Genomic DNA, 25,658 nt, shown 5'->3' on the forward strand with positions numbered 1-25,658 from the left:
AGATAAAGCTCCACTTCCGGGGAGGCTGGGCGACACAAAGCTCCTTTGGCAGCTCTGGGCCACAGGATGACGTGAAATGGGCCACCAGCCCATCCTCGGGACCTTGTGACCTCAGTCACCCTGGAAGTGTTGGTAGCAGCTGAAGGATCATTCACTTAACACATATTCACCGGACATGAATTATGTGCCAGGCGCTGTGCTGGCTGCTGGCGTGTGTGATTGTGTGTGTGTGTGTGTAATATGGAGTGCCTATTTATAATGAATAAAAACAGTATGAATGATGATGACACCTAAATTTATTGAGCATTTATTATGTCGCAAACCCTTTTCTAAGCATGGCGGCATACTATGTTTTTCTTTTTTTAGTATCGTGGTGATTTTGTTTATTTATTTATTGAAGTATAGTTGATTTGCAGTGTTGTGTTGGTGTTTTTATTGTTGCTGTTTTAGTCACTAAGTCATGTCCAATTCTTTTGTGACCCCATGGACTGTAGCCTGACAAGCTCCTCTGTCCACGGGATTTCCCAGGCGACAATACTCGAGTGGGTTATCATTTCTTTCTCCAGGGGTGCTTCCCTACCCAGGGATTGAACCCATATCTCCTGCACTCAAAGGCAGATTCTTACCGCTGAACCACCAGGGAAGCCGGTGTTGGTGGCATATTATCTTATTTAATTGTGGTGATAAGCCTTGGAAGTCAGCAGATTCTATTATTATCTACTGTTCTGCAGCTGAGAGAGAATAAGTAACTTCTTGAGGGCCACTGGGGTCGTAGTGGTGAAATTAGAGCTCTGTCACAGGTCTACACCTGTGACCATCTGCCTTCCATAACTTTAGTTCTAATAGAAGAAACAAATCATAACCTCATGCATACATAAATAAAAATAATTGCCACCTCTGCTGAGCAGCAGAAAGGAAATGCAGAGGGAGCTGAGGTAGGAGAGTGGATGTGTTCAGACAGCGGTTGGGGGTCAGGGGGAGAGCTGGGGAGAGGACTCCAGGAGCTAGAAGGGCGGGTGTCAGGTGCTGAGACCTAGAGGTGGGAAGGAGCCTGGCTTGTTGTAGGGTCAGGCGCAGGCCTTGATGGCTGGGGGATTAGGGGTCTGAGGGCCAGGGCAGGAGTCTGGGTTTTCCTTGAAGCACTGGTGTGTATATATATATATATATATATATATATATATATAAAATATGAAAGTCTAAAATTATCTTTTTTTAATTTAAATAAATAAAATTTGTTCATTTATTTATTTTTGCATGACACATGGGATCTTAGTTCCCTGTCCAAGGATCAAACCCGTGCCCCTCACGTTGGAAATGCAGTTTTCATTACCAGGACCGCCAGGGAAGTCCTAGCCCTGGTATATTTTGAGTATGGTGGAGATGTGATTGGGTTTACATATCAAGGTGATTCTGCATGGGCTGGAGGACATGCGACGAAGGGGAGGCCTATCGGAGTCTAAGACTGACGCTGGAGGAGGATGCCCTGGGGGAACCTGGAGCAGGGTGGTGGCTGGGAGAGGCCTGAGGGCTGTTTAGAGAGGTGTTGTAGGCAGGATCCTGGATGTAGATTTCATGTCAGGGGTGAGGGAGGTGTTCATGGATCAAATGCTATTAATACAACTTCTGGATCTTCAAAATACTTCAGTTGGAGGGGGTAGAAGTTGGGGGGGGGGGTTCAGTTCAGTTCAGTTCAGTTGCTCAGTAGTGTCTGACTCTTTGCGACTCTATGAACTGCAGCACACCAGGCCTCCCTGTCCATCACCAACTCCTGGAGTCCACCCAAACCCATGTCCATCGAGTTGGTGATGCCATCCAACCATCTCATCCTCTGTCGTCCCCTTCTCCTCCTGCCCCCAATCCCTCCCAGCATCAGGGTCTTTTCAAATGAGTCAGTTCTTCACATCAGGTGGCCAAAGTATTGGAGTTTCAACTTCAACATCAGTCCTTCCAATGAACACCCAGGACTGATCTCCTTTAGGATGGACGGGTTGGATCTCCTTGCAGTCCAAGGGACTCTCAAGAGTCTTCTCCAACACCACAGTTCAAAAGCATCAATTCTTCGGCGCTCAGCTTTCTTTATAGTGCAACTCTCACATCCACACAAGACCACTGGGAAAACCATAGCCTTGACTAGACAGACCTTTGTTGGCAAAGTAATGTCTCTGCTTTTTAATATGCTGTCTAGGTTGGTCATAACTTTCCTTCCAAGGGGTAAGTGTCTTTCAATTTCATGGCTGTAATCACCATCTGCAGTGATTTTGGAGCCCAGAAAAATAAAGTCAGCCACTGTTTCCACTGTTTCCCCATCTATTTGCCATGAAGTGATGGGACCGGATGCCATGATCTTACTTTTCTGAAGTGGGGGGACGTGTGGGTGAAATAACAGTGATGGCTGTGATGCTGGGCACTGGAGACAAAGGACTCTGTTGCACCAATCTCTCTACTTTTGTGGTGCTTGAAATTTTACATAATTAATGCAAAGTTAAAAAGAAAAAACAAGAAAAAGATTGCTATACAAGTGTCAAGTTTAAGCAAGAGTGCTGACTCTATTTCCTGAGATGGAAAAGATAGAGAGGAGCAGGGCTGGAGGGGGTGAAGATCAGACATCCTCTTTCTTTTTTTTAATATTTATTTTTTTAAAGTTTATTTGGCTGTGCTGGGTCTTAGCTGTGGCACACAGGACCTTTGTTGCAATTAGTTGCCCAACCAGGGATCGAACCTGGGCCCCCTGCATTGGGAGCACAGAGTCTTAGCCACTGGACCACCAGAGAAGTCCCTCAGGCACCCTCTGTGTGGCACTGCTCTCTCTCTCTCTCTCTCTCCATCATAGAACAGAGAGACAAAGGCTTCTGGGATTTAGGGACAAAGCTCTGGTCCCCTTCCTCTGCCATTATTCTCCTTTTGAGAATGGTTTAGACTGGAGCATTCCTGGTTCACTGTTGGCTCTCACAAAGTCCAAACACATGAACAAAACACACCAGACCAGTAGAGGGGAGCTTTCCAGTGACTCTCCAGTAGGAGGTGGACGTGGGGATTTCCCTGGTGGTCCAGGGGTTAAAACTCTGAGCTTTCACTGCAAGGGGGGACAGGTTCGATCCCTAGTCGGAGAATTAAGATCTTTCATGGTGTGACCAAAAGCTAGAAAGAAAGAAAGAAAGAGATGGACCTGGGTTCAGAGCCTGTATCAGTTATCCACTCCAGGTAACAAACCACTCCAGAACGTAGTGGCTTGAAACAAGGATTCCTTATTTCTCACCAGTCTGTAGGTCAACAGTGTGCGCTGGGATCAGCTCACTGGTTCATCTGCTAGTCCCACCTGGAGGGCATTCTTGGGGCTACAGTCCTCTGTGGCTCCACTGGGGCTGACCTGTCTGAAACAGCCTCACTCCTGTATCTGGAAGCTGATGCTGGCCCTTGGCGGGGGTGTGTGACCTGGCAGGGGTGTGTGACCGCTCACCTCTTAGGAGGTCAGGCTGGGCAGCTTCACTGCATGGTGGTCTCCGGGCTCCAGGAAAGTGTAGGTGGAAGCTGCAAGCCCTCTAGCAGCCCGGCCTCCAAAGTGGCACAGCCCAACTTCTGCCACAATCTATTGGTCAAGGCAAGTCATAGGCCAGCCCAGATCTAAAGAGCAAGGAAATAGATCTCACCTCTCAATGGGAGACACTGCAGAGTTTGCATCCGTATTTAATCTACTGTAGGCCAGAGGGTCCCAATAAATGACCAAAACATGTCATTCTGCCCCTAGTAGGCCCACATCTCATATACCACCACCTTCTCCCTGAAACAAGCATTATATAACGGTTGGAGTTCAGGAATTCCCTGGCAGTCCAGGGGTTAGGACTCTATGCTTTCACTGCTGGGGGCCTTGGGTTCACTCTCTGGTCAACACCACAAGCTTCGAGGTGTGGCAAAAAAAAAAAAACTGTTGGTGCTCATTTTGCAGACCAGACTATAGACATTGATTGGTTAGGAATGGTGTTTGGCTCATTGGCTGATTCCATTTTTTAAAAAATTTATTTATTTGGTCTTAGTTGCAGCCCATGGGATCTTCAATCTTTATCGCGGCATGTGGGATCTAGCTCCCTGACCCGGGGTTGTACCTGTGCCCCCTGCATTGGAAGCACAGTGTCTTAGCAACCTGAGCACCAGGAAAGTCCCCCGATTGCATTTTTGAAGACGGCTGCGATTATATCTCCCACCTCACATGCTAACCTTACAATGTGATGGTGACGAGCCTCCACGGAGAGGTGAGGGTCTTACGTTCCTTCCCCTTGAAACTGGGTGGGCCTTTGAAATAGGTTTAACCGATAGAAAGGGGCAGAAGTGATATATTTGACTTTGAAGGCGAGATGGCAAAGAGCAATACAGCCTTCACCAAATTCTCTTGGTGAATTTGTCCTTGGACCCTAGCCACCAAGCTATAAGGAAGCCCAAGTTTGGAGATGCCCTGTTTGGGTGTTCCAGCCAACAGCCCTAGTTGCCTAAGCCATCGGCCAGCATCAACTGCCAGACACGTGAGTGAACGTTCTTTCAGATGATTCCACTCCTGGCTTTTGATTCTTTCAGCAGAGGCCCTAGATGTCATGGAATAAAGATAAGCCATTCTCATTGTGCCGTGTCTGAATGTGTGACCCACAGACATCAGGAGAGACAGTAATGATTATTGATTTTTTAAAATAATTTTATGTATTTATTCATTTTTGGCTGTGCTGGGTCTTCCTTGCCACGCTGGCTTTTCTCTAGCTGTGGTGAGCGGGGGCTACTCTCCTTTTTCATGTGCAGGCTTCTCTTGTTGCACAGCGCAGGCTTGGGCGGGCTTCAACAGCTGCAGCACATGGGCTCAGGAGCTGCAGCTCCTGGGCTCTAGAGCACAGGCTCAATAGTTGTGGCACATGGGCTTGGTTGCTCCATGGCATGTGGGATCTTCTCAGACCAGGGATCGAACCCACGTCTCCTGCATTGGCAGATGGATTCTTTACCACTGAGCCACCAGGGAAGACTGATTATTGATGTTTCAAGCCACTAAATTTTAGTGTAATCTGTGTTGCAGCAGTAGATCGACAATAATGTAAGCTGCTGATGATAGAGACAAGAAAAAGCAGTGGCTTAAACAAACTAACAGTTTACTTCTCTTTTTCACTGAGAGGGTCTGGAAGTAGGCAACCCAGGGATGATATGGACGTACCTATGATGTCATCAGAAGCCCAGGGTCTTTTTTTGTTTGGTTGGTTTTTTTGGCCACACCATGCAGCACACAGGATCCTAGTTCCCCAGCCAGGGAAGCTTGAAATCCTAACCACTGGACAACCAGATAATTATTGTCTTCCCAGGGTCTTTTATCTTGCTGTTCTATTAGCCTCAGCACATGGCTACAATTCTCAAGGTCACCTCCTGATCCAAAGTAGCTACTGGAGTTCCAACGATCACATCTGCCTTCCAGGCTGAAGGCAGGATGAAGCAGAGAGGACAGAACTAGCCTTCACCAATATTGTTTCCATTTTGAGGAACATTTTTAGAAATTCCTTCCAAGACCTTCTCCTTATATCTCATACCCTAAAATTAAGTCACACAGCCATACCATATGTGCAAGGGAGGCTGGAAATGTTGCCTTTTAGCTGAGCTCATCGCCATCTAAAGTAAAACTGGGGTTCTGGTGTTGAGGAGGGGAGGAGAATGGATAGTGACTGGTGGGCTGGTGGTTGGTGGCTGATGTGTTAGAGCAGGACAATGGAAGAGGGGTCTTCCCATGTGGGGGAGCTGGAGCTACACGTTGGCTCCCAACCTGCTGCAGCCTCCTTGAATGTTTGGGGACCACGGAATTTTCCATCTAAGTTGCTTCTGAATAAAGGATGGACTTCAATCCCTGCAAGGCAGTGGGCTGACGTATGAGAAAAGCTCTGGTCTCTAACTTCACCCTCCCCAGGTGAACAGCAGGCAGCTGGACTTTTGCTAAAAATCTAATGTGCAGCACTGAGCTTATCACTTCCTGCTCGACCACCTTCCATGGCTGCCCCAGTTTACCGGCAAATTCTTGGCATTGATGTTGAAGGCCTCAGCCACCTCTTCCACAGCTCTGCTTTGACCCCTACTTCATGCCTGGCACCTAAGCCTTTGTGTGGGTAGCTCCCACTGTCCAGAACACCCTCCACCCATCTCTGCCTGGGAGAATCCCACCCACCTTTAGCACTCTCATGGTGCCTTTGCATGGACTAGAAAAGACTGTCCTTTATCCGGGCTTCCCAGGTGGCTCAGTGATAAAGAATCCACCTGCCAGTCCAGGAGATACAGGAGACATGGGTTTGATCCCTGGGTGGAGAAGATTCCCCTGGAGGAGGAAATGGCAACCCACTCCAGTATTCTTGCCTGGGAAATCCTGTGGACAGAAGAGCCTGGTGGACTACAGTCCAAGGGGTTGCCAAAGAGTCCGACGTGACTGACTGAGTGTGCACATACACCCTTTATCCAGGTGGATGCAGCTCCCAGGGCTTGAGGAGTGGTGCACAGGTAGGATTCCAAGCACACATGCCCCTTGCCCAGCAAACATCCTGCATAGCTGTACAGGGAGATGTCACTTTAAGGACCTCCCTAGGGAGGGAGGGAGGGAGGTCCTTCCTGTACCCGCTCTGTCCTCCGACCCTACTCCCTGATCCAGGGCTGGCTGGTTCCAGCTTTGCGTCCTCTGACCTGCTCAGTGCCCATTCCCCCAGACCCATGACACCAACAGCCGTTAGGAGAACTGAGTTTGTGCCACAGGCCATACCTCTCTCTTCCCACTCTGGAGACCAGTCACCCCTCCCTTGGGCTTCCCAGTGGCACTAGTGGTAAAGAAGCTGCCTGCCAGTGCAGGAGACATAAGAGATGCCGATTCAATCCCTGAGTCGGGCAGATCCCCTGGAGGAGGGTATGGCAACCCACTGCAGTATTCTTGCCTGGAGAATCCCATGGACAGAGGAGCCTGGTGGGCTATAGTACATGGGGTCACAAAGAGTCGGACACGACTGAGCAACTAAGCACAGCACCCCTCCCTTAGTCTTCAGCACACCCAGCAGCAGAATGGACACCCCTGCTGGGCTGGAAGAGGGGCCACTTGGATAGTCCCTTGGAAATGACCCAGATGCCAGTAGATTGGAGTCAGCTACTCAGACCAACTCAAACCCAAATCTCAGAGGCCCCAGCCCGGGTGGGGAGCTCACCCTCTCCTGGGGGTGCTGCAGCCACCACCACCCCTGGCACACCACCACCCCCGATCCTGCCAGGCCCACGTGTTTGTCGTGGTGGCCTCGAACCCACCACCCAGAAATGCACGAGAGAAGACCTTCCATTTCATACTTTTTATTTTATCTGCATCTTCTCTGCCTTCTCCCTCCCCCACCGGCTCCTGAGAGGGGGTGGAAGCCCCAGTTGGAAGGGAAGGGACTACTCTCGCCTCCCTGGGGGAGGGACGGTGTCCCCTGGGCCAGGCCCCAGTGATGGAGGAAGCAGGGGCCTCCCTGGCAGAGCAAGGGCATCGTCCAAGAGGCTGTGGCTGGGGCTGAGGCCCCTCGGATGCCCTGCGGCCCCGAGCCCCGTGGGTCATCAGGAAGGTGAAGAGCAGAGAAGTCAGGGGGCGATGAGAGGTGTGTGCGTGGTTGAGAGGTGGACACGGACGTCAGGGGCCAGGAGCAGAGACTAGGGAAGGTGGACTCGAGGTGGGGCCCTGAGAAGGAACCCCGGGTTATAGGGGCGACTGGGTGCGGGGGAAGGGTGTGCGAGGGAAAACAGGAGTGGGTGAGTGGGACAGGGTTGTGCTCCAAGAACCAGGCTCCCGGTAGAGGGGCCACGCTGCAGGCTCAGGGGCTGGCCCTGAGCAGAGGCCTGGCGGGGGAAAGGACGGGGACCCTGGGAGGGGAGTGGGGCCGAGGCCGTGGTGCTGCCATAGCCAACTCTCCAGGTTCGTGGATGCCAGCCCAGCTGGGCGTGGCCCCAAACCACCAATTTGTGCTTCTGGGTTGCTTGAGGGCCCCTAACGTGGCCTCCACTGAGCTGGGAAGGGTCCACAGGCAGCCAGCCCTCTGCGGCAGGCATCTGCTGTCCCCAGGACTCCTCCCCCAGCCCAGGTTTTCTGGAAACTTCCTTTCCTGCTCAGCCTGGGAGGCCCCCTGAGCTAGATCACCTGCCATCGCAGGGGGTGGGACATGGTGGTGGTGGTGGCGGTGGAGGGGAGCCATGCTGGGACGGTTCCTAGACTCAACTGCAGGGGTGTCCCTTCGTCCCCCAGATGACCAGGAGTCACTGCACGGTTAGTCTGTCTAAGGGCTCCACCCCCACCCCCACCCCTCGTGTGCTGGTCTGTTTTCCCTCCTGTTTTGGACAGCAATCACTCAGGCATGGAAGCCCCTGGGGTGGGATGGTGGGGAGAGGGCCAGTCTGGGGGCCACGTGGGTCTCAGAGAGCACCCTGGCCGTCCCCCTGGCAGCCGCTGTCACCGTGGACGATGAGCACCGGGAAGTAAAGGGCGTCCTCATAGCACGGTGGGCTTTCCAGGGGCTCTGTGTCCTCCCCGCGGCGCCCCAGCGGCCCCCCGCTCAGGCTTCGGAAGACCCCCGGCGTGGCCCGACCCCCGGCTCCCAGCGAGAGGCGGCTGCGGCTGAAAGGCAGGCGGGGCCCGCTGGGCCGGGCGGGCGGCAGCGAGTTGCTGCTGACGGAGCGGCGGCAGCGCTGGCAGCCCCGGAGGTAGGCACCCGAGCCGGCGCCCATGACCACGGCCTCCGAGTAGCTGGGCACCAGCTGCCGGTTGGAGCAGATGTGCCACTCGAGCTCGGTGAAGTCCACCGTGGCCACTCGGGAGAGCGGGGGCCCGCTGGGCACGGCGCCGGGCGGGGGCGAGCTGGCGCCGAAGAGCTTCTCCACCTGGTAGTGGACGTGGGCCGTGCCATAGGCCGCCACCACGCGCAGCGGCCAGGACAGCGTGGCCGCCGACACCAGCCAGAAGACCCAGGCGCGCGCGTACCAGGGCGGGCTGCGCGGGTCGGCGAACACCATGAGGGACTCTCGGAAGTCCACGTCCTTCAGGTGCATGCCCTCGCGGGCCTCCAGGTAGTCGTCCAGGCCCTCGTTGGCGCTGAAGAAGCGGGCCCGCTGGGTGAGGTACGAGGCCTCGGCCTCGGCGCTGCCGAAGCTGAAGCACTTGGTGAAGCGCAGCCGCGTGGCCGCGTGGTCGGCCAGGCCCACGAGCTCCTTGGAGACGTCGCGGACGCCGTGCGCCGAGTAGTCGAACTCGCCCCGCGCCGTGCGGCTGTCGGCCCTCTCGTGGTAGACCTGCGTGGTGGTGTAGGCGTCGCCGTTGCGGTAGCGGGTGATCTGGCGGGTGCGCCGCACGTAGTGGTAGCTGGTGGCCTTCCACCAGACGCAGGGCGGAGCCTGCTGCAGCCGGCGGATCAGGGCGAGCACCGTGCTGGCGTCGGTGCGCGGCGCCTGGCAGGACCGCACGTGACAGTGCCAGCACTCGGCCAGGTAGAGGAGGTAGAGGAGGGAGACGAAAGCCAGGGGGATGTACAGGTAGCCGTCGGAGCAGGGGCTGGCCGGGTAGGTGGGCGGCGGCCCCCCGCCTCCGCGGGCCAGGGCGGCCTCCGGCCCCAGGACCAGCCGGGGCACCGTGGCCAGACGGCACCAGGCCACCACGGCGCCGCAGGCGTGGATGAGCAGGGTGAGCAGCAGGCACTTCCAGTGCGACTCGCGGCACAGAGAGCTTCCCAGGGACTGCTTCAGGGGCCGCTGCTGCAGAAGGGGCAGAGAGAGGGGAGGCCCGGGTCAGCCCCGTGAAGGGGGTGGGGCTTGCTCCCCACTTTCCAGAGGAGGAAACTGAGGCTCTGGGGGATGGAGGAGCTCGCTCCTGGCCTCACCCCTCTAGCCAACTCACAGCAGAGCCGCAGGGCTCCAACTATGTGCCCTGAGCCTGGCCTCCACCGTGCCCTGTCACCTTTCAGTCCGGCCCATGTAGGAGAAAACAGATTCATCTCTGCCACAAGAGGGAAGGGTACCCCAGCCCCCCAACGACTGGCTGTTGAGAAAACTGCCTTCTGGTCTTGACTTCACTCCCGATTTGCTGTGTGATTGCAGCCATATCCCTGCCCTCTCTGGGCACTGATTCCTGGACCTGGGGGTGTGGGAAGCCAGGGTGGCAGGGGGTCCTAAGGGTCAAGAGCCTAGGGGTGGCCTTAGGTGCCCGGGATTGGGTGCTGGCTCCACCACTGACTGTATGACTTGGCTAGTCCCCTCATCCTCTTTGGACCTCAGTTTCCTCATCTGTATTCTGGGGTTGTTTACAGTCAACTGGGGTTGTGACAAGTCAAGGAGATCCTATGTGTGAAGATCTTAGCATAGGGTCTGGCCAATGGAATAAATATTATTCCCATTACCCTGCAATCCCTCTGGTCCATTGGTCTAACTAGGGATGGCAGGAGACTTGGGAGAGGCTTTTAAGTAAATGAGAAAGAGGAAGAGAGAGAGGTGTGAGTCTGGAGGGAGGGGAGCAGATGGAGCACCGTCCTCCACTCCCCATCTGCGCTGAGGGAGGGGGCGGGACACAGCTGCGGGGCAGCAGGGACCACTCCCTGGCCCAGGGACTCAGGCACACCCCCCCTGGCAGAGCTTCCAGCCCGGCCCCCACTTTATCCCCAGATGCTCAGGGAGAGAAAAGAGGGAGGAGAGAAGGGGTGAAAAGGGGAAGAAGGAAGAGATAGTCTGGAGGAAACAGCATAGGTGGGGTTAAGGGGCCACCGTGTCTGCCACAGTCCCACCAGGCCCCGAGAGACCCAAGAGGAGAGGAACTGTCCCCAGCCCACCACAGGTGCCACCCCCCCCAACCCGCAGGGGCAGTCAGGTGCACATACCCTCATCCACCCCCAGGATTCACCCACCCCACCCCAAGTTCATCGAAGAATCCACCCACCAGGAATGTGATCACTGCCTGTTTATCTGACACACACCAGCCCCTCACCAGTGCCCAGGGTACAACCCCCTTCCCCACGGTGACATGGTGCCAAGGTGCGTGTGCACTTGCCTCCCCCACCTCCCCGGGCCCACCCACCACAGGACACACAGAGGCACATACATGTTACACACTCACTGAAACCCAGGGACACACCTTACCTATCACAGTGCACATCCCCCATCCCTACCCCTACTGCAACCTGACACCCACACCCTACAGACCCACCCACATCAGGGCTGCGCTCACACGCACTCACTCATTAGCACTTCACCCAAGCCACGGGGCCCCCAGTCCCTCACCTGACTGTAGGGCACATATGTCCCATTCAAGGTGTGGGGAGCACCCACTGACATCCACACACCCACAAGCATCCTACATTCACCCAAACACACACATAGATCCACTCACCGCCTATCACCCGGACACCCCACACTGGGCCCCACACCCCTGCAGATCCTCCTTAGGACTGAGGAGGGGCCATTCTGAGGGTCCCAACCAGCAGGATGGGCCCTGGGTTCTAACCTCTGGGAGAGGGAGAAGGGGTACCCAGAGGCCACCTCCCTTCCTCTCCCCTCTTCCCTCTGCTCCCCGCCACCCCCCCCCCCCCACCCAGTCCCTGCTACTGCTGCTGCATTGCAGGCTCCGCCCGGGCACCTCATGAACAGCTGGGCCGGGCCGGGGGCCTGACCCGGGGGCTCTAGGGAAGAGGGGCAGCGCTGCAGAATGGGGACGCGAAGGGGCCCGGTGCTGACGTCACAGGAGGGCGAGGCTGGACGAGGGGGCGTCGGGGGTGGGAGTTGTTCCCCATATCCCTTCCCAGCCGCCCCACCCCGACCCTCACGCGGGCCCCTAGGCCCCGAGACCCCTCGCAGGATACAGGTTACCCCAATGACGTCATTGACCATAGGGGCTCCGGACTTCCCTCCGCAGCCCCCGCTTTGGGGGTCGCCCCGGCTCTTGTCGCCCTCTCCCCTCTGCAGCCCCAGCTCCGGCCCCCCATCACCCGGAGCCGGTACCTCCTCCCGCAGCGGCTCGCCGTCCGGAATGATCTCGGGCACGTCCCCGCTGTCGCCACCGCCGTCCTCAGGCATGGTGTCCTGGCTGCTTGGGCGGCCCCCGCCCGGGCCCGGGGCATGATAGGGGGGAGCGCGGAGGGCTGCGGCGTGGCCCCGGAGGGCGTCCGCTCGGCTCAGCGGCCGCGGAGGGAGTGCGCGGAGCTCGAGCGCGGCGGCGGCGGCAGTGGCGGCGGCGTTGGCGGCCGCGGTGCCCGGCGCCCCGCCCTCCGCTGACCCCGCCCCCACGGCACCCGCGGCGCCGCCGGCAGCGCCTGGCACCGCGGGCACTGCCCCCGCCCCCGAGAAGCCCAGGCTGGGCGGACGGACGCCTGGGTTCCCCTCCTGCCGCACTCGCGCTTGCGACCTTGGACGAGTCCTTGCTTTCTGGAGCCTGAATTACCCCCGCTGTAAATAGAATCTCGAGGGTGGGTAGGTGGGTGCCCGCGGGGTCCTATCTCTGAGGAGTAGGCCCAGGTCTAAGCCCACCCAGATCCCATCTCTGAAGCCTCGCTTGTGGCGGTGGTACAAGGGGCAGTTACAGACCTGAATGCTGTGGTGAGCCTCATTAGCTGGACAGAGGCGCTGGGCTCTACTTGAAGTAGGCAAGCAGGAGGCCAGGACACCCTAGGCTTTGTGACCTTGAGTTGGCACCCTCCACCCCAACCTCAGTTTTCCCACCTGTGAAATGGGCACAGGAAGGTGTTGGATTCAAGGCACATTCATCATGTGGAACAGGGGCGTGGGATTTGTTCTGCACGAGAGGACCCCCCTCCCAGGTACTGGTGGCCCCAGTGCCGCTCCCTGACCCTCGGGGGCCTCAGATCTTCACATCTGACCCTGAGTCAGAGCCTAGGCCCCAAGGTAGATAGTCAGTGGGTAGGACATAGGGAGCTGCAATGCTGGGTGAATTTTGTGATTTTTTTTTTTCCAAACAGTAACTCAAAGATCATTCTGTTCAACACCCCTACACATTTAAAGATGAAGTTAGTAACTGAAGTGGTAGAGAGGAAAGGACTGAATCAGAATTTCATCCATTTATTTTTTTATTTATTGGGTGCACATGTTTATTGGTGTCTTCTATATGCAAGTACTGTGAAGTATTCATAAGCATTGTGAAGACAAGTGTAGAAGTGGAGAATGACATAGGTCCTATTCTCATGGAATTTACATCCAGGGCAAACTACTGCAGCCAGAGGGAGCCTGGAGCCTGGCCTCCAGCATCCATTCCAAGCCAGGTCAGGACTCTTCACTTTGTCTCTCTGAGAGGCACACGTCGAACTGACTCTTAAAGGATAATTAGGTTTGGGGCATGTGGGTGTGAAGGTAAGGACACCCCAGGTGGAGGGGACTTCTGGGCAAAGGCACTGTGATTGGACCACATGGATTGAGTTTGGAGAGCAGGAAGGCCACCTGGTGTAACTGGACACTGTGCAGCTAACTAGAGGCAGGTCAAAGAGGCCCTGATCTTGCTTTGGAGAAGTAGTGGCCGGAAGTCTGTGAGAAGGGAGACCCCTGAAGACTGTCTTCAGGAAAGGTGGGAATGAGAGAAAGGAGTCCCTGAGGTCACGAGTGAAACTTGGGGGGTCTCACTTCGAGATGACTGCAGGGGTGAGAATGACTCAGGAGTTTCAACTGCAGCTTCTGGAGACGAACCAGCACACCTCCACTGACATCTTCTGGACCACGGGAGAGTCGATGGGACGAGCCTAGTGTAGGATCCTATTCCAACTATTACCACCCAATTTCTGAGACTTCAGACCCGGACCTCGGTTTTCAATAGGTGCAAAGGGTGTGTGTGTGTATGTGTGTGTTTGTGTGTGTGGAGAACCCAGGCCTGTGTAATCGGTGTGTGTGTCTGTGTGGTGTGTGTGTTTCTACCCCGTGTGTGTATATGTGCATGTGTGTGTGTAGAACCCGGGCCCTCCCAGCACCAGGCCCCTGGGGTCTGCAGGATGGCAGCAGTGGCGGTAGGGAATTTCAGCACCAGACGACGGACAGCACCCGCGCGGAAAGGACGGGTGGGAGGCGGGAGGAGGAGTCAGAATCCCGGAGCTCGCTAGGCCCTGAGGTCACTGCTCAGCCCCAGTTCCTACCAACAGCGCCTCCCCGTGCACCCCTCACCTCCACCTCTTCTGGACTCGGAGCCAGTACTGGGAGTAGAATGGAGGACGCGGAAGGAAAGCTAACACTGAGAAGGAGAGGCAAAAGCCCGAGGGACAGGGCTTGATCACAGTTCCACCGTCCCAGTCCCTCGCGAGTGAAACTTCCTTCCCGGACTCCAGCCTCCGCCTGCTGTAGTCGTGGCAGGCCGAGCGTCAACTGCCCCATTGCGCAGGCGCGGAAATAATTATAACTCTAGCCCATCTATTGGCTGCTCGGCCGCGAGCTAACAAACCCACTATCCAATCCGAGAGAGGCTCTACTAGCTCCGCCTATCCCTCCTCCCGGAAGTTGATTACTGCCGAATCCGCTTCGGCGAGGGCGCGCCAGCAGCCAATTGGGAGAGGATAGAGGCGAGCCATCGCTGCGGAGGAGCCAATGGCAGGCGGCAGAGGATGACGCCGCCGACATGGCTGCTGTCGTCGGACAGTTCGGGGACGTGTCGGGCTTCTCGGTAACCTCGATCGGTGCCCAGGGAACGGAGCAGCTGCCTCGCTAGTATTCGTACCACGAGGCGACTCAGCGGGCCCTCGGAGAGAGCGAGCATCGGGGCCATGGCTTATCACTCGGGCTACGGAGCCCACGGTGCGTGGGGCGCGGGGCGGGCGGGGCGCGGGCCGACCCGCCCGAGGACGGTCGGCGGCGCGGCCCGCTCACCCTGAGGGAGAGGGGCAGCCGTGACTGCTGCCCAGGGCGGCGGATGTCATTCGGATTCCTGCCCCGTGAGGCTCGGCCACGCGTCCCGGACTTCGCCCTCTCTGCCCAAACCCGAGATCAGATCGGGCGATGATAGTACTGCTGGGATCTCCCGTGCCCGACTCGGGCGTGAATGGGGTCTGCCTCCCAAACTTCCCTTCTCGGTCATGACCCTGGTAGGGTTCCTCACCAGTGCCTAGGGCCTCTGCGTTACCCAGCCGTCTCCTTTCCCACCCTTGTTCAGTGCGGGGATGTGCTACCAGTTGTCTTCACCTAGCAAATTCAGTCTCCAAGATTCAGTTCAGAGATCAGTTCCTTTGAGGAGGCCCCCGGGAACCTCCAGGCGGGCAACCACTTCCAGGAGCTGCCTCAGTTCTTTACCCACATTTAGCACCTCCGGAAAAGAATCCCTCCTTGTAGTTCTTTCTGGATTAGTTACTCCTCATCCAGCTAGTGTCCCTCACTGATTGCTTGGTGCTCCCAAGACCCATACAGGGCTGTCCAGCCTGGGGAAGGGGCGGTGGTTTGGGCTTATGCTTGGTGTTCCTGTCACCTGCAAACCCACAGGCTCCAAGCACAGGGCCCGGGCAGCTCCGGATCCCCCTCCCCTCTTCGATGACACAAGCGGTGGTTACTCCAGCCAGCCAGGGGGCTACCCAGCCCCAGGAGCCGACGTGGCCTTCAATGTCAACCACTTGCTTGGGGACCCTATGGCCAACATGGCTATGGCCTATGGCAGCTCCATCGCATCCCATGGGAAGGACATGATGAACAAGGAGGTGTGGCCCACCCCCAGGGCAAGGGTGGCAGGATTTCTGGCCAGGGCTGGGGCATCACGGGATCCCACCTAATCTGCACAGCGGCCCTCAGGGAAGAGCAGACAGGAGCACCCTGAGGTTCTGGGTGCAGCTCGTCCACAGCCTCCTCTCTTCCCTCTTAGCTGCACCGTTTTGTGTCCGTGAACAAACTCAAGTATTTTTTCGCTGTGGACACAGCCTATGTGGCCAAGAAGCTAGGGCTGCTGGTCTTCCCCTACACACACCAGGTGAGCTGCCTAACAGAGGAGCTGGTGGGCCCCCTTGCCTCCTGCCTCCTGCCCCAGAGCCTGGCCCCCAGATCTCAGCCCCCTCCTTTGCTCTCTTGTCTGCTTTTCCTCACCTGGCCGCTGCTGCCACCTCCAGAACTGGGAAGTGCAGTACAGTCGTGATGTGCCTCTGCCCCCACGGCAAGACCTCAACGCCCCCGATCTCTATATCCCCAGTGAGTCTTTGATCTGGGCTGTGGGATGTGGTGGCGGGGGGACGGACTTGTGCCTTGAGGCACCAGTGAGGAGAGACAGGCTCATGTGTTGGTTCAGCATCTGCTCTTGGTGATCTTGTGTGTGGCTTTTGTGGTGTCCCTAGATGCCAGTAGACAGAATGGGGTGACCAGCCACTTCCTGGGTGCGCTGCCAGGATACTCCCCTTTGCGACCTCCCTGCCACCTGACTTGGACCATGTCCCTCCCCAGCCTGGAGCCCAAGGTTTAGACCTGGCTCTGCAACTTCCAGCTATGGGACCTCAGGGGGCTCCTTTCATGCTCCTGAAGAAGCTGGAATAAAAACAGTTCCTACCACAGAGAACTGTGGTGGGCATTCAGTGAGGGGATGTGTGTGCTCAGCCAGCACTTGGCACATAGGAAGCAGGCAGTAAATATAAGCTGTTATCACTGTGCTACTTGTCCTCCTCCAAGGCCTGCTCCTGCATCCCCTCCTCTGAGGACGTGGGTACTCCCTCTGGGTTCCCACAACCACCTGTCTGCGTGGCATGGGTCAGGACGCACACACTGCGCTGTGGCTGGCAGACTCCGCCTCTGACTCCTCTCTGTCCCAGGCCCTGCACAAGGCATGGCCCCTGGTGGACATGCTGGAGGAGGGGATTATGCTCGGGTCGGCTCCCAGAAGGGCAGCCAGACAGCCCAGGTGCCCTGAGAGAGCCACAGTTCCTCTTCCCCTCTTCATTCCATTTCCCTCTCAGAGGCACTGCCATTCCCGTTTTACACACTGAAGCCAAGACTTGGAGAGGTATGAGCATCTTTGAGAACACACAGCTCACAGGTGGTAGAACTAGTTTCTTGACTCCAGACACTATGCCCTCTTGTGGGTACATCAGTTTTAGGGAGCATAAGACAGGACTGATGAGTTGAAATTGCTGTGAAAAGGCAGCTGCCATCTGAGCTTTTGTGAAAATAGCAGAGGTGACTTTGGCACGCGAGGTAGTTTCTGAGACACAGCAGGAAGCTTTGGTGAGTTTCCTAGTATAGGAGAGGGCTTGGTGGTCCTGAGAGAAGGACATTTACACAACAGGAGGGCTCAGCAGGAAAAGGCCTCCCAAGCAGGGCACCGGGTGTCTGAGGGTAGAGGTGAAGCATGTGGGGCTATTCAGCGAAGGAAGTATGGGGGTGTCAGTGGCTCTGAATACCTAGGGATGGGGTGTGGGGGCTCTGATTGAGGAAACCAGGCTGATGGCATCTCTCTGGCTCTTGGCAGCAATGGCCTTCATCACCTACGTGCTGCTGGCTGGGATGGCACTGGGCATTCAGAAAAGGTCAGTGCCAACCCGTCCCGATTCCCACCACTTCCCCATTCCTGACTCCTCTCCCCACCTCCCTGGGGGATCTGTGCCAACTCCCAAGTCCGTCCATGCCCCTAGTCTCACCCCTGCCTCAGGACGGCTGGTTTGGGACTCCCTTCACCCCACCCCACATGGCCACAGGTTCTCCCCGGAGGTGCTGGGCCTGTGTGCAAGCACAGCGCTGGTGTGGGTTGTGATGGAAGTGCTGGCCCTGCTCCTGGGCATCTACCTGGCCACCGTGCGCAGCGACCTGAGTACCTTCCACCTGCTGGCCTACAGCGGCTACAAATATGTGGGGTGAGCACCTGTGGGCCGAGTGGGAGGCTGCCTGCTGCCCGGGGTTCCTGGCCTGCCCAGTGGTAGCCTCGAACTGTGACTCTGGACCCCCTCTGCCCACCCAGCTCTTCTTTGTTAGAGGGAGTGCCTGTTCTCAGCAGCCTCCTCAGGAGCCGGTAGTGTTGCTCAGGAGGTCAGGAATGTGCTAGAGTCACCCGGGACCTCAGGGGAGAAGGGTGAGCTGGGGTGGTGAAGGGGGTCTTGGATCCAGGTCCGAGGACCGAGTCCTGGCCTTCCCAATTCATTCTGAGTCTAGGTCCCTGGCAGGGGGTGGGGTGCAGATTGTGGGTAAAGGGCCCCAGTGATGGTAGCTGGGGTCTAGGCTGGGCTCTGGGGCAGTCTCAGGCCTGGACCCTCAGGGGCCTCCAGTCTTTTCTTCCTCCCTCCTGCCCCCGCCCCCTGTAGGATGATCCTCAGTGTCCTCACGGGCCTGCTCTTCGGCAGCGATGGCTACTACGTGGCGCTGGCCTGGACTTCGTCCGCACTCATGTACTTCATTGTGAGTCCGGGGCTGGCTCCTCTTTGCCTGGGGTCGGAGCTGCAGACAGGCCTCCTCCTCCCGGCCCAGCTTCAGCTCTCTCCTTTCTTCCAGGTGCGCTCTTTGCGAACAGCAGCCCTGGGACCTGACAGCATGGGGGGCCCGGCCCCCCGACAACGTCTCCAGCTCTACCTGACACTGGGAGCTGCAGCCTTTCAGCCCCTTATCATATACTGGCTGACTTTCCATCTGGTCCGGTGACCCCCATCCCTGCTGGCACTGATTTTTCCATACATTGAAGATTCGATTTCCTTGATTCTGTTTGACCCTTGTTTCTGGGGCTTGTGGGGGTGATTTGCTAACACTTCTCGGTCTTTGCATTGGCCAGGGGACAGGGACCACCACTTTTCTCCAAGGAGGTCTTCCTGGAGTTGGTGGCCTTGATACTGCCTTGGAAGGCAGATGGAAGTGTTTCAACAGAAATAGTTGTTTATATGTGGCTGGGAAAGTGAAGTGGAAGCAGGCAGCTGCTAAGGAGACCTCGAAAGCCTCCGATCCATCTGAGGCGGTCCTAGAGGGGTCTGTAGGCTAGTGGGGTGCTTCCCCCTTTCCCCCCATCTCCTCTCTAAGCCTTTTAGGAGCAGAATGGGGCCCATGTGTTTGCAGTAGTTTATTCATATTTTGTCACAAATGGCCGGGGAGGGGGTGCCGTACTCCTCCAGGCAACATAGAAAATAGGTCCAAGAGACTGGGTAGGCTGGGGTTGGGGCAAGTGGGGACAGGAAGGGGTCTGGAGAGACAGCCTGGGGGAGGGGAGAGGGCAGACTAGGGGTGGGGCTGCCCCCCTGCTGAGCCTGCTCATTCCGGGTGTGGGTACCCCCCCACCTGCAGGGGGAGCCTCAAGGTGGGGGATGGAGGGGGCGGCCCAGAACTTCCAGGGTCAAGCCCTGCCCCTTGGCAGGGCCTAAATTCCCCCTGAAGCGGACAAGGCTGAAGGTCCCACCCCTTCCAGGACTGACTGCCATGCCCACAGGCTGGCAGAGGAGCTCCTGCCCCTGTTGAGAGATCTGCCCAGCCCTAGTCCAAGGGGAGGGGGCTCTGAAGGCGGGAAGTCCCCGCAGCAGCAGTTTGGGGGGTGGAGAGGAGGCTGGGGGCACCAGTGCCCCCTCCCTCCCCAGGGCTGAGGCCTCTGTGGCCCAGGGCTGGGGGTGCACAGGCGTCCGGTCCGTTCTGGGCTCACTCCCTGGCCGGCTTCCCCCTTAGAAACTCACCAACGTATAAACCATACTGTGGGAAGACACGGCAGTGAGCCAAGTCACAAGCGCACCCGGCTACCGGCCACCCACCCTGTTGCACCCCAGTTATCAAGGGCGAAGGGCAGGAACTTGGGGCCCAACCATCCCTGGGATTGAAGGGATGGTGCCTGGTACATCCCTTCCCTGACTTCTGACTGCAGCGGGCAGGGCCTCACCTGTACAGGTAATAGAAGAAGGAGAGCAGGTAGAAGGCGAGTTTGCACCAGGACTCCTTCTGGCAGTAGTTGAGAATGTCAGCATTCATGATGGAGACGGCGTCATACATGACCTCAGAGCCATCTGCAGGGCGGTGGAAGTACCTGGGCGGGGAGAGGGGTCTGAGTGCCCACCGTCAAGGCTCCCACCCACATCCTGCCGGATCCCCCATCTCACCCTCCCAAAGGTGGCGGCTGCCCTCACCTCCAGAGGTGGTAGAAGAGGAGGGGGATGTTGAGGCCTAGGGTCACCCACTCAGCTGCACACAGAAACATCAGACAGAAGAGGCCGTGGATGGAGTATTCTGGGACCACCAGCTGGGGAGTGAGGGTGACAGGTCAGCGGCCAGGTGCTAGGACAGATCCAAGCTTCAAGGGCCCTTGGGAAGTGCCCACCCACCATGACCTCTGGGATTAAAAGGGCTTCTAGCCTCCCACTCCCTCCCACGTGGCAGAGCAGATCAAACAGACCACAGAGGAGGAAAGCCCGGCTCTGGGTCACAGTGGGGCTGCGCTGGACTAGGAGCCTTCCTCCCCTATCCCTGACACTGACCTTCCTCAGTAGGCAGCAAATGCGTTCGATATTTTTTAAACGCTCGCGCTGTCGGGGAGGAAAAGACAGCAACGGTGAACGTGAAGGAGCTGGCACTGGATGCGCCCCGCCGCACTCCCACGCCCCCTACTCCTTGCACGTGGCCACCAGGGGGCGCCAGAGCAGGCTCTGCGGCGTTTTCGGCGGCGCGGCAGGGATGCAGCCGCGCGGTCCCCATAGCGACCGTCACCATGGAGGGATCTTCACCCGCGTCTCCACGGCAACGGCCCAGAGCCCGGCAACGGCTGCCCCGCCAGGAGGAACCCGAGCCCTGAGCCCGCGCCAGGTGTTTGCTGGGGGCGGGGACAGACAAGAGGAAGGGGCACGGCCACCGCCCCCCACACACACACCCCCGTCTTCCCGTCTCCCCGCCGCCCTCCACCCGCGACATATGGAAAGACAGACGGACGGACACACCTCGGCGCAGCACATGTATCACTTACTGCCCGCGCTGGGTTGCCCTGGTCGATGGGGTTCTTGAAGTCAGTCCGCAGCTCGTCAAAGGCTATGATCTGGGGGAGGGGCGTGTGCCCGTCAGGGTTGGGGCAACAGCTTATGGCCCTCCCACCCATTCGTCTCTGGTGTGAGATTCACACATGGATGGGGATCGACCCAGATGAAGCTTGCTGCAAAGGTAGAGAAACTGAGGCCCAGAGAGGGGTGGGGCCTGGCCCAAGGTCACACAACAGTTTGGGATGGAATTCTAGTATACTGATGCCCACTTCAGAACATGTCTACTACACCTCCATCCAAAACATCCCAAGAGATAGTGCCTTGTCTGCAGGCCCTGTGCTGAACACTGGGCCCCAGAAGCCTGGGACACAGTCCCTGTCTGGGAGGAACCCCAGGCTTAGAAGGACAACTGGGAACCGCATTCCAGGGTGATCAGGGCTGCGGAGTACAGAACCTGGGGTAGGCGCCTGATCCAGCATGGGGTGGGGATGGGGAGTTCAGGCTGGACTCGGAGCAGGTGTTTGTCTGGTGAACAAATGGGGGGAAGGGCAGTGGGAACAGCAGGTACAGTGGCAGAGGGTTGGAAGAACAAGGAACATTCAGGAAGCTGTAGGTTCTATGGGGCTAGAGTGAAAGTGTAAGGTGAGAGGGAATGGTGAACAATGGGCTGGAGTGGTCAGCAGCGTCAGACGTGGGGGCCTTGTAAGGCAGGGCCAGATATTTGAACACAAACGTATGAGGGAGCCATTGAGGGGTAGAAAGCAGCAGAGTGAGGGCTGTCAGGTAGATGTTCTAGGGTTGAACGAGCAGGAAGTACATATTGGCTAACAGTCCCCACCAAGACATACACGATACTTCCTTTATGCCAACAGGCTTTATGTTTAATGCTTGCAACAGCTTGATGATATAGGAGCTGTATTACCACTTTCATTTTGCAGATGAGGAAACTGAGATAGATTAAATGACTTGTCCAAGGCCACATAGCTAGTTAGTGGCAAGCCAGGATTCTAAACCACTTGGATTCCAGAGTTAAAATTGTAAACACTTTACTACACTCAAGCCAGACCAGTCAGGGGACTTTTGGATGTTTGGGGTGCAGACTGGGTGCTGGGGGCGGGTAGGCGAGGCATGGCGATCTGAGTGAAGAGAGGGCAGTGGGGATGCAGAGGTGTGGATGGGCTCCAGAGCTATTTAGAAGCCAGACTCCGGAGGGCTTGAATGGCAGTGAAGTAGAGGCAAAGGGGCCCAAGGAGACTTTGGATGTTGGGGCATCTGGTGGTGGGCACTGTCTTCATTGGGATGGGAACTCTTGAGGGAGCAGGTGTTTCAGAGGATGACGAGATGGACCTGAGGGGAGCTGGCCTGGGAGGAAGGCTGGCAGAGGAGCCTTCTGGGGTCCCCTCCCCTCAGCACCAGCTCCGGGATGAGGCAGCGGGCCCACCACCCCCAAGCACCCCAGACCCCATAAGGCTCGAAGCGAGAGAACACGGGCTTCCTGGAGGGAGCTGGGGCCATCTGGAACTGCTCCCCCAATTCCCCCCCCAACTCTGGGCAGCCGCCTGCCTGTTAGGCACAGCAATGGGGTCCAGCAGGGAGCGGAAGGGTGCCGTCTGTCTGCCCCAGAGCTGGCACCACCAGCAGGCGGCGGGTGTCGCGCCTCCCACCCCCCAGGCTGCCTGGCGCTGACTCAGCCCCCTGGAACAAACAACCCCCCATGGTGACAGCAGACACGCGTCACTCACCACCAGGGTTGCCTAGCGACCAGTGGGGCCTGGGCTCAGGGTCTGTGGTGGGATCTGGGGTCCTGCCCTGGAAGGTTCTAGTTCTTACCAATTTGGATTGAGAACCACACCTCTTCTCCCCACCCGCACACCCCTTGGCAAGCCTTGCCCTGGACTTACATACACTTGGCCTCATGTACAACAAGCCTACTTTACCAATGAGGAAATGGACGCAGGACAAGAGACTTGCTATGATTGCCCAGCTAAACAGCTGAGCGAACACAATGCCTGACATGTAGTATGTACTCAATAAATATTTTCTGAGAATGCCTGGGCCCTTTTTTCCAGCCTGGGAGCCCCACAGGGGCAAAGCCTGAGTCTTATTCATCCTAGTCTTCCCCAGAACTGCCCAGAGCCTGGTTCTCAGGAGCCTGGACACAGGCGTGCTGAATGGAGGACTGCTCTGAGGACCACAGGAGCACAGGGACCCCGAGGCCTCTGGGTGGGGAAAGGCCCAGAAAGGGGCTTTTTGAATTCCAGGAGCCTTTCTTCCAGGAGCTGGTTAGCTCTGTGTGCCCAGACTGTGACTCTCAATTCCTTCCAGTCCTCAGGACTCCAGCCACCACCCCGCAGGATAGTCCAAGGCCCTGGCATGAGACAAAAGGCTCAGGGAGATCAAGAAGGACCCAGGGGAGATGCAGGAAGAGAAAGACAGAGAAGCGGGCAGAGGAAAGAAAAAGCAACCGAGAGGCCCACAGAAAGAGGCAAAGTCAGGGGAGAGAGGCCGCAGAGGGGGTGTGTGTCTGAAGGTGCCTATGGGGCTCACTCCTCACACAGGAGGGGCGCAGTCAGAGTCCATGGAATCCTGGTGTAAAAGAGACAGGTGGCAGGGGGCAGCAGGGGATGATGAGGGAGAGACGGGTCAAGAGCCAGGGAGGATCATGGAGCAGGCAGGCAGCAGGTCCCAGGAAAAGAAGGGAGTGATGAAGTGGGGAGACCCAGAGAGAAGCTGGTAAGGCACTGGGAAGGAAGAGGATGGAAGGGGGACTAGAGAGAGGGCTGGCAGGGCACAAAGCGATGACCAGGGAGGTGTGCGCCGGACGTACAGGCGGAGGATGCGGAGCGGAGCAGGCCAGGGCCAAGATGCACAGGCTGTGCGGAGGGGATGGGGTGGTGGCCGAAACCTCAGGGGACAGAGGAGAAGAAAGGGCAGTAAAGAGAGGGGGGCAGGGGTCCCAAAAAAGAAGCTGGAGGCTGACTGACAGTTCTGCAGTGATGGAAGGGAGACAGGCAGGGGAGAAGGCCCCAGAGAGTGGGGGAGAGAGACCCTCTCTCAGGGAAGGCAATCAGCATAAGGGATGAGAAACGGACATTTCGAAGAACCCAGGTGTGAGGCAAGGCCGGAGCGAGAGACAGACCCAGAGAGACAGGAGACAAAGGGGAAAGTGGGGGCAGGAAGAGGAGGAAAGCTGGAAGTGCGGAGAAAACCTAGTGGGGGGAAGCCCAGACAGGAGGGGGCAGGGAAACCCAAGGTGAGCTGGTTAGATCTCTGGGGCTGCTTACAGCCAATCGATGCAGGGTCTCGGGTGGGGGTGGGGGCTTGGGGTGGGACGGGAAAGGGTTAATGGGCTCTGCGATCTGTGGGTCCTGTAAACAGATGCAGTTGCCATAGCAACCAGCTCCATCACTCTGGCTGGAAAAACCCACAAAGGGGGTGGGGAGATCAGACAGACAAACTGCCCGTTGGACAACGGGGGCGACTAAATGGTTGCGGGGGGGCGGGAAACAGGAGGAGGCAAAGTAGCAAGAATCCTAGAATTTCGCCTCACACCCCAAGGCTGCATGGGGCAGGGGAGGGGGGTCAGGGACCCACTGACATACCCACAGACAGGCGGGGGCGACGGAGAAAGGGGGGCCCCCGGAAAGGAAGCTGATGATGGGGGGTGTTCTTGGGGTGAACAGCAGCCGACTGATGGGCGATAGCGGAGAGAAGGCTCCAAGTTTCTCCGGGCCCTGAGACCATCCATCCGTCCCCCTCCCATTCCCTGCGCCCCTGCCCCCACCCCGCCCCCAGCCCCAGCCCGGCCTTACGTGCCAGATGACAAAGAAGATGAGGGAGGCGCACAGCACCAGGGTGAGCATGTAGCAGAACGCGGCGAAGGTGAACGCCATGGCCCCCGCGCCGGGCGGCGGCCCGGGGGGCGCCAGCGCGGGGCCCGGGCGCAAGGGGACGCCCCCCCGGCCCGCGCTTAGGGCCGGCCGGGCATGGCCCGCAGGGCTCGGGCGCGGGCTCGGGGGGCGCGGGCAGCGCGGCCTGGTTTGGGGCCGCGGGGCCGTGGGGCACGCGGGGCGCGGGCCGGTGGGCTCGGGGGGCGCGTCCGCTGCCGGCTGCCCGGGCCCCGATCGCTCATCCTGCGATCCCTCGCCCGCGGCTCCCTCGCTCGCCAGCCCGCGAAGCCGGCGGGGCGGAGCTGGGGGCGGGGCCGCCGTGCGAGCAGCCTCGGGCGGGCGGGGCCGGGTCTCCGTGCGCCCCTCCGCCAGCCCGGCCTGGGCGCCACCCCCGCCCCAACCTCAGGGACACGTAAGCATGGACGCACATGCTCGGCATACCCCCTTCTCCCCGCAACCACACAACTAACCCACCGCAGCCACACTCGGTCCGCTCAGACGGGCACACACACTGTTCTCACACCCCGCCAGGAGGCTGGGCTGAGGTCTGAAGTGCAAAGCATTTGTCACCGTCCGTCCACCGTCCGTGCGAGGGGCAGACGCACCTGGCTTGAACCCAGAACAAGCCAGGAGAGGGGGGCGAGCCAGGCGGCTTCAGGGGACGCAGGCCGGGAACAACGGGCCGAGCCCGCAGGCCCGCCGCCTGCTCCAGCTGCGGCCCAACTCCCCATCCCGAGCTGCCTGTGTGGGTTTCGGCGGCGGCTCCCCAGGTGCTCACTGATGGCCGCTGCCTCCCTCCCTGCCGGAACCGTGCTGGGCCCGTGGGGACAGCCCACAGCAGGACAAACAGGCAGCTCTCCGAGCTCCAGGAACTGGGTCAAGGACTTCCAACAGCAACCCTAGG

General features: G+C 58.0%; 3 protein-coding genes across 4 annotated transcripts; 1 reads left to right on the forward strand and 2 right to left on the reverse strand.

Annotated features, from left to right (window-relative positions):
- Positions 1-7,316: 7,316 nt before the first annotated feature.
- On the reverse strand, positions 7,317-12,228 carry TMEM151A (transmembrane protein 151A). The gene is made up of 2 exons (XM_027532291.1): positions 11,989-12,228; positions 7,317-9,756 (listed from the first exon to the last, which is right to left on the reverse strand). Exons 1-2 carry the CDS (start codon positions 12,061-12,063, stop codon positions 8,425-8,427), a joined length of 1,407 nt encoding a protein of 468 aa, XP_027388092.1. The 5' UTR covers positions 12,064-12,228; the 3' UTR covers positions 7,317-8,424.
- A 2,282-nt stretch (positions 12,229-14,510) lies between these two features.
- YIF1A (Yip1 interacting factor homolog A, membrane trafficking protein) lies at positions 14,511-18,625 on the forward strand. Its single transcript, XM_027532710.1, has 8 exons — positions 14,511-14,772; positions 15,451-15,662; positions 15,824-15,928; positions 16,065-16,143; positions 17,411-17,468; positions 17,637-17,792; positions 18,237-18,330; positions 18,424-18,625. The coding sequence occupies exons 1-8, from the start codon at positions 14,742-14,744 to the stop codon at positions 18,568-18,570; spliced, it is 882 nt and encodes a 293-aa protein (XP_027388511.1). The 5' UTR covers positions 14,511-14,741; the 3' UTR covers positions 18,571-18,625.
- Positions 18,626-18,964: 339 nt separating this feature from the next.
- Positions 18,965-25,500, reverse strand: CNIH2 (cornichon family AMPA receptor auxiliary protein 2). Of its 2 annotated transcripts, none has more exons than XM_027532711.1 (6): positions 25,360-25,500; positions 20,855-20,923; positions 20,373-20,420; positions 20,025-20,137; positions 19,781-19,924; positions 18,965-19,596 (listed from the first exon to the last, which is right to left on the reverse strand). In XM_027532711.1, exons 1-6 carry the CDS (start codon positions 25,483-25,485, stop codon positions 19,569-19,571), a joined length of 528 nt encoding a protein of 175 aa, XP_027388512.1. In that variant the 5' UTR covers positions 25,486-25,500; the 3' UTR covers positions 18,965-19,568. The 2 variants fall into 2 exon arrangements, with proteins under 2 accessions (XP_027388512.1, XP_027388514.1); XM_027532713.1 differs by lacking the exon at positions 25,360-25,500 and adding an exon at positions 24,677-24,816.
- Between the last annotated feature and the right edge of the window lie 158 nt (positions 25,501-25,658).

Source organism: Bos indicus x Bos taurus, chromosome 29 (assembly GCF_003369695.1).
Source record: "Bos indicus x Bos taurus breed Angus x Brahman F1 hybrid chromosome 29, Bos_hybrid_MaternalHap_v2.0, whole genome shotgun sequence".
NCBI classification, from domain to species: Eukaryota; Metazoa; Chordata; class Mammalia; order Artiodactyla; family Bovidae; genus Bos; species Bos indicus x Bos taurus.

Coding starts and splice junctions, on each gene's coding strand:
- TMEM151A (XM_027532291.1), bottom strand. CDS start 12,063: ATGCCTGAGGACGGCGGTGGCGACAGCGGGGACGTGCCCGAGATCATT. Junction 9,757..11,988: donor GCGAGCCGCTGCGGGAGGAG/GTACCGGCTCCG, acceptor CCCCTTCTGCAG/CAGCGGCCCCTGAAGCAGTC.
- YIF1A (XM_027532710.1), top strand. CDS start 14,742: ATGGCTTATCACTCGGGCTACGGAGCCCACG. Junction 16,144..17,410: donor CCCCGATCTCTATATCCCCA/GTGAGTCTTTGA, acceptor GGCTCTTGGCAG/CAATGGCCTTCATCACCTAC. Junction 17,469..17,636: donor GCACTGGGCATTCAGAAAAG/GTCAGTGCCAAC, acceptor ACATGGCCACAG/GTTCTCCCCGGAGGTGCTGG.
- CNIH2 (XM_027532711.1), bottom strand. CDS start 25,485: ATGGGGAGTTGGGCCGCAGCTGGAGCAGGCGGCGGGCCTGCGGGCTCG. Junction 20,138..20,372: donor TTTGCTGCCTACTGAGGAAG/GTCAGTGTCAGG, acceptor CTCACTCCCCAG/CTGGTGGTCCCAGAATACTC. Junction 19,925..20,024: donor CTCTTCTACCACCTCTGGAG/GTGAGGGCAGCC, acceptor CTCCCCGCCCAG/GTACTTCCACCGCCCTGCAG.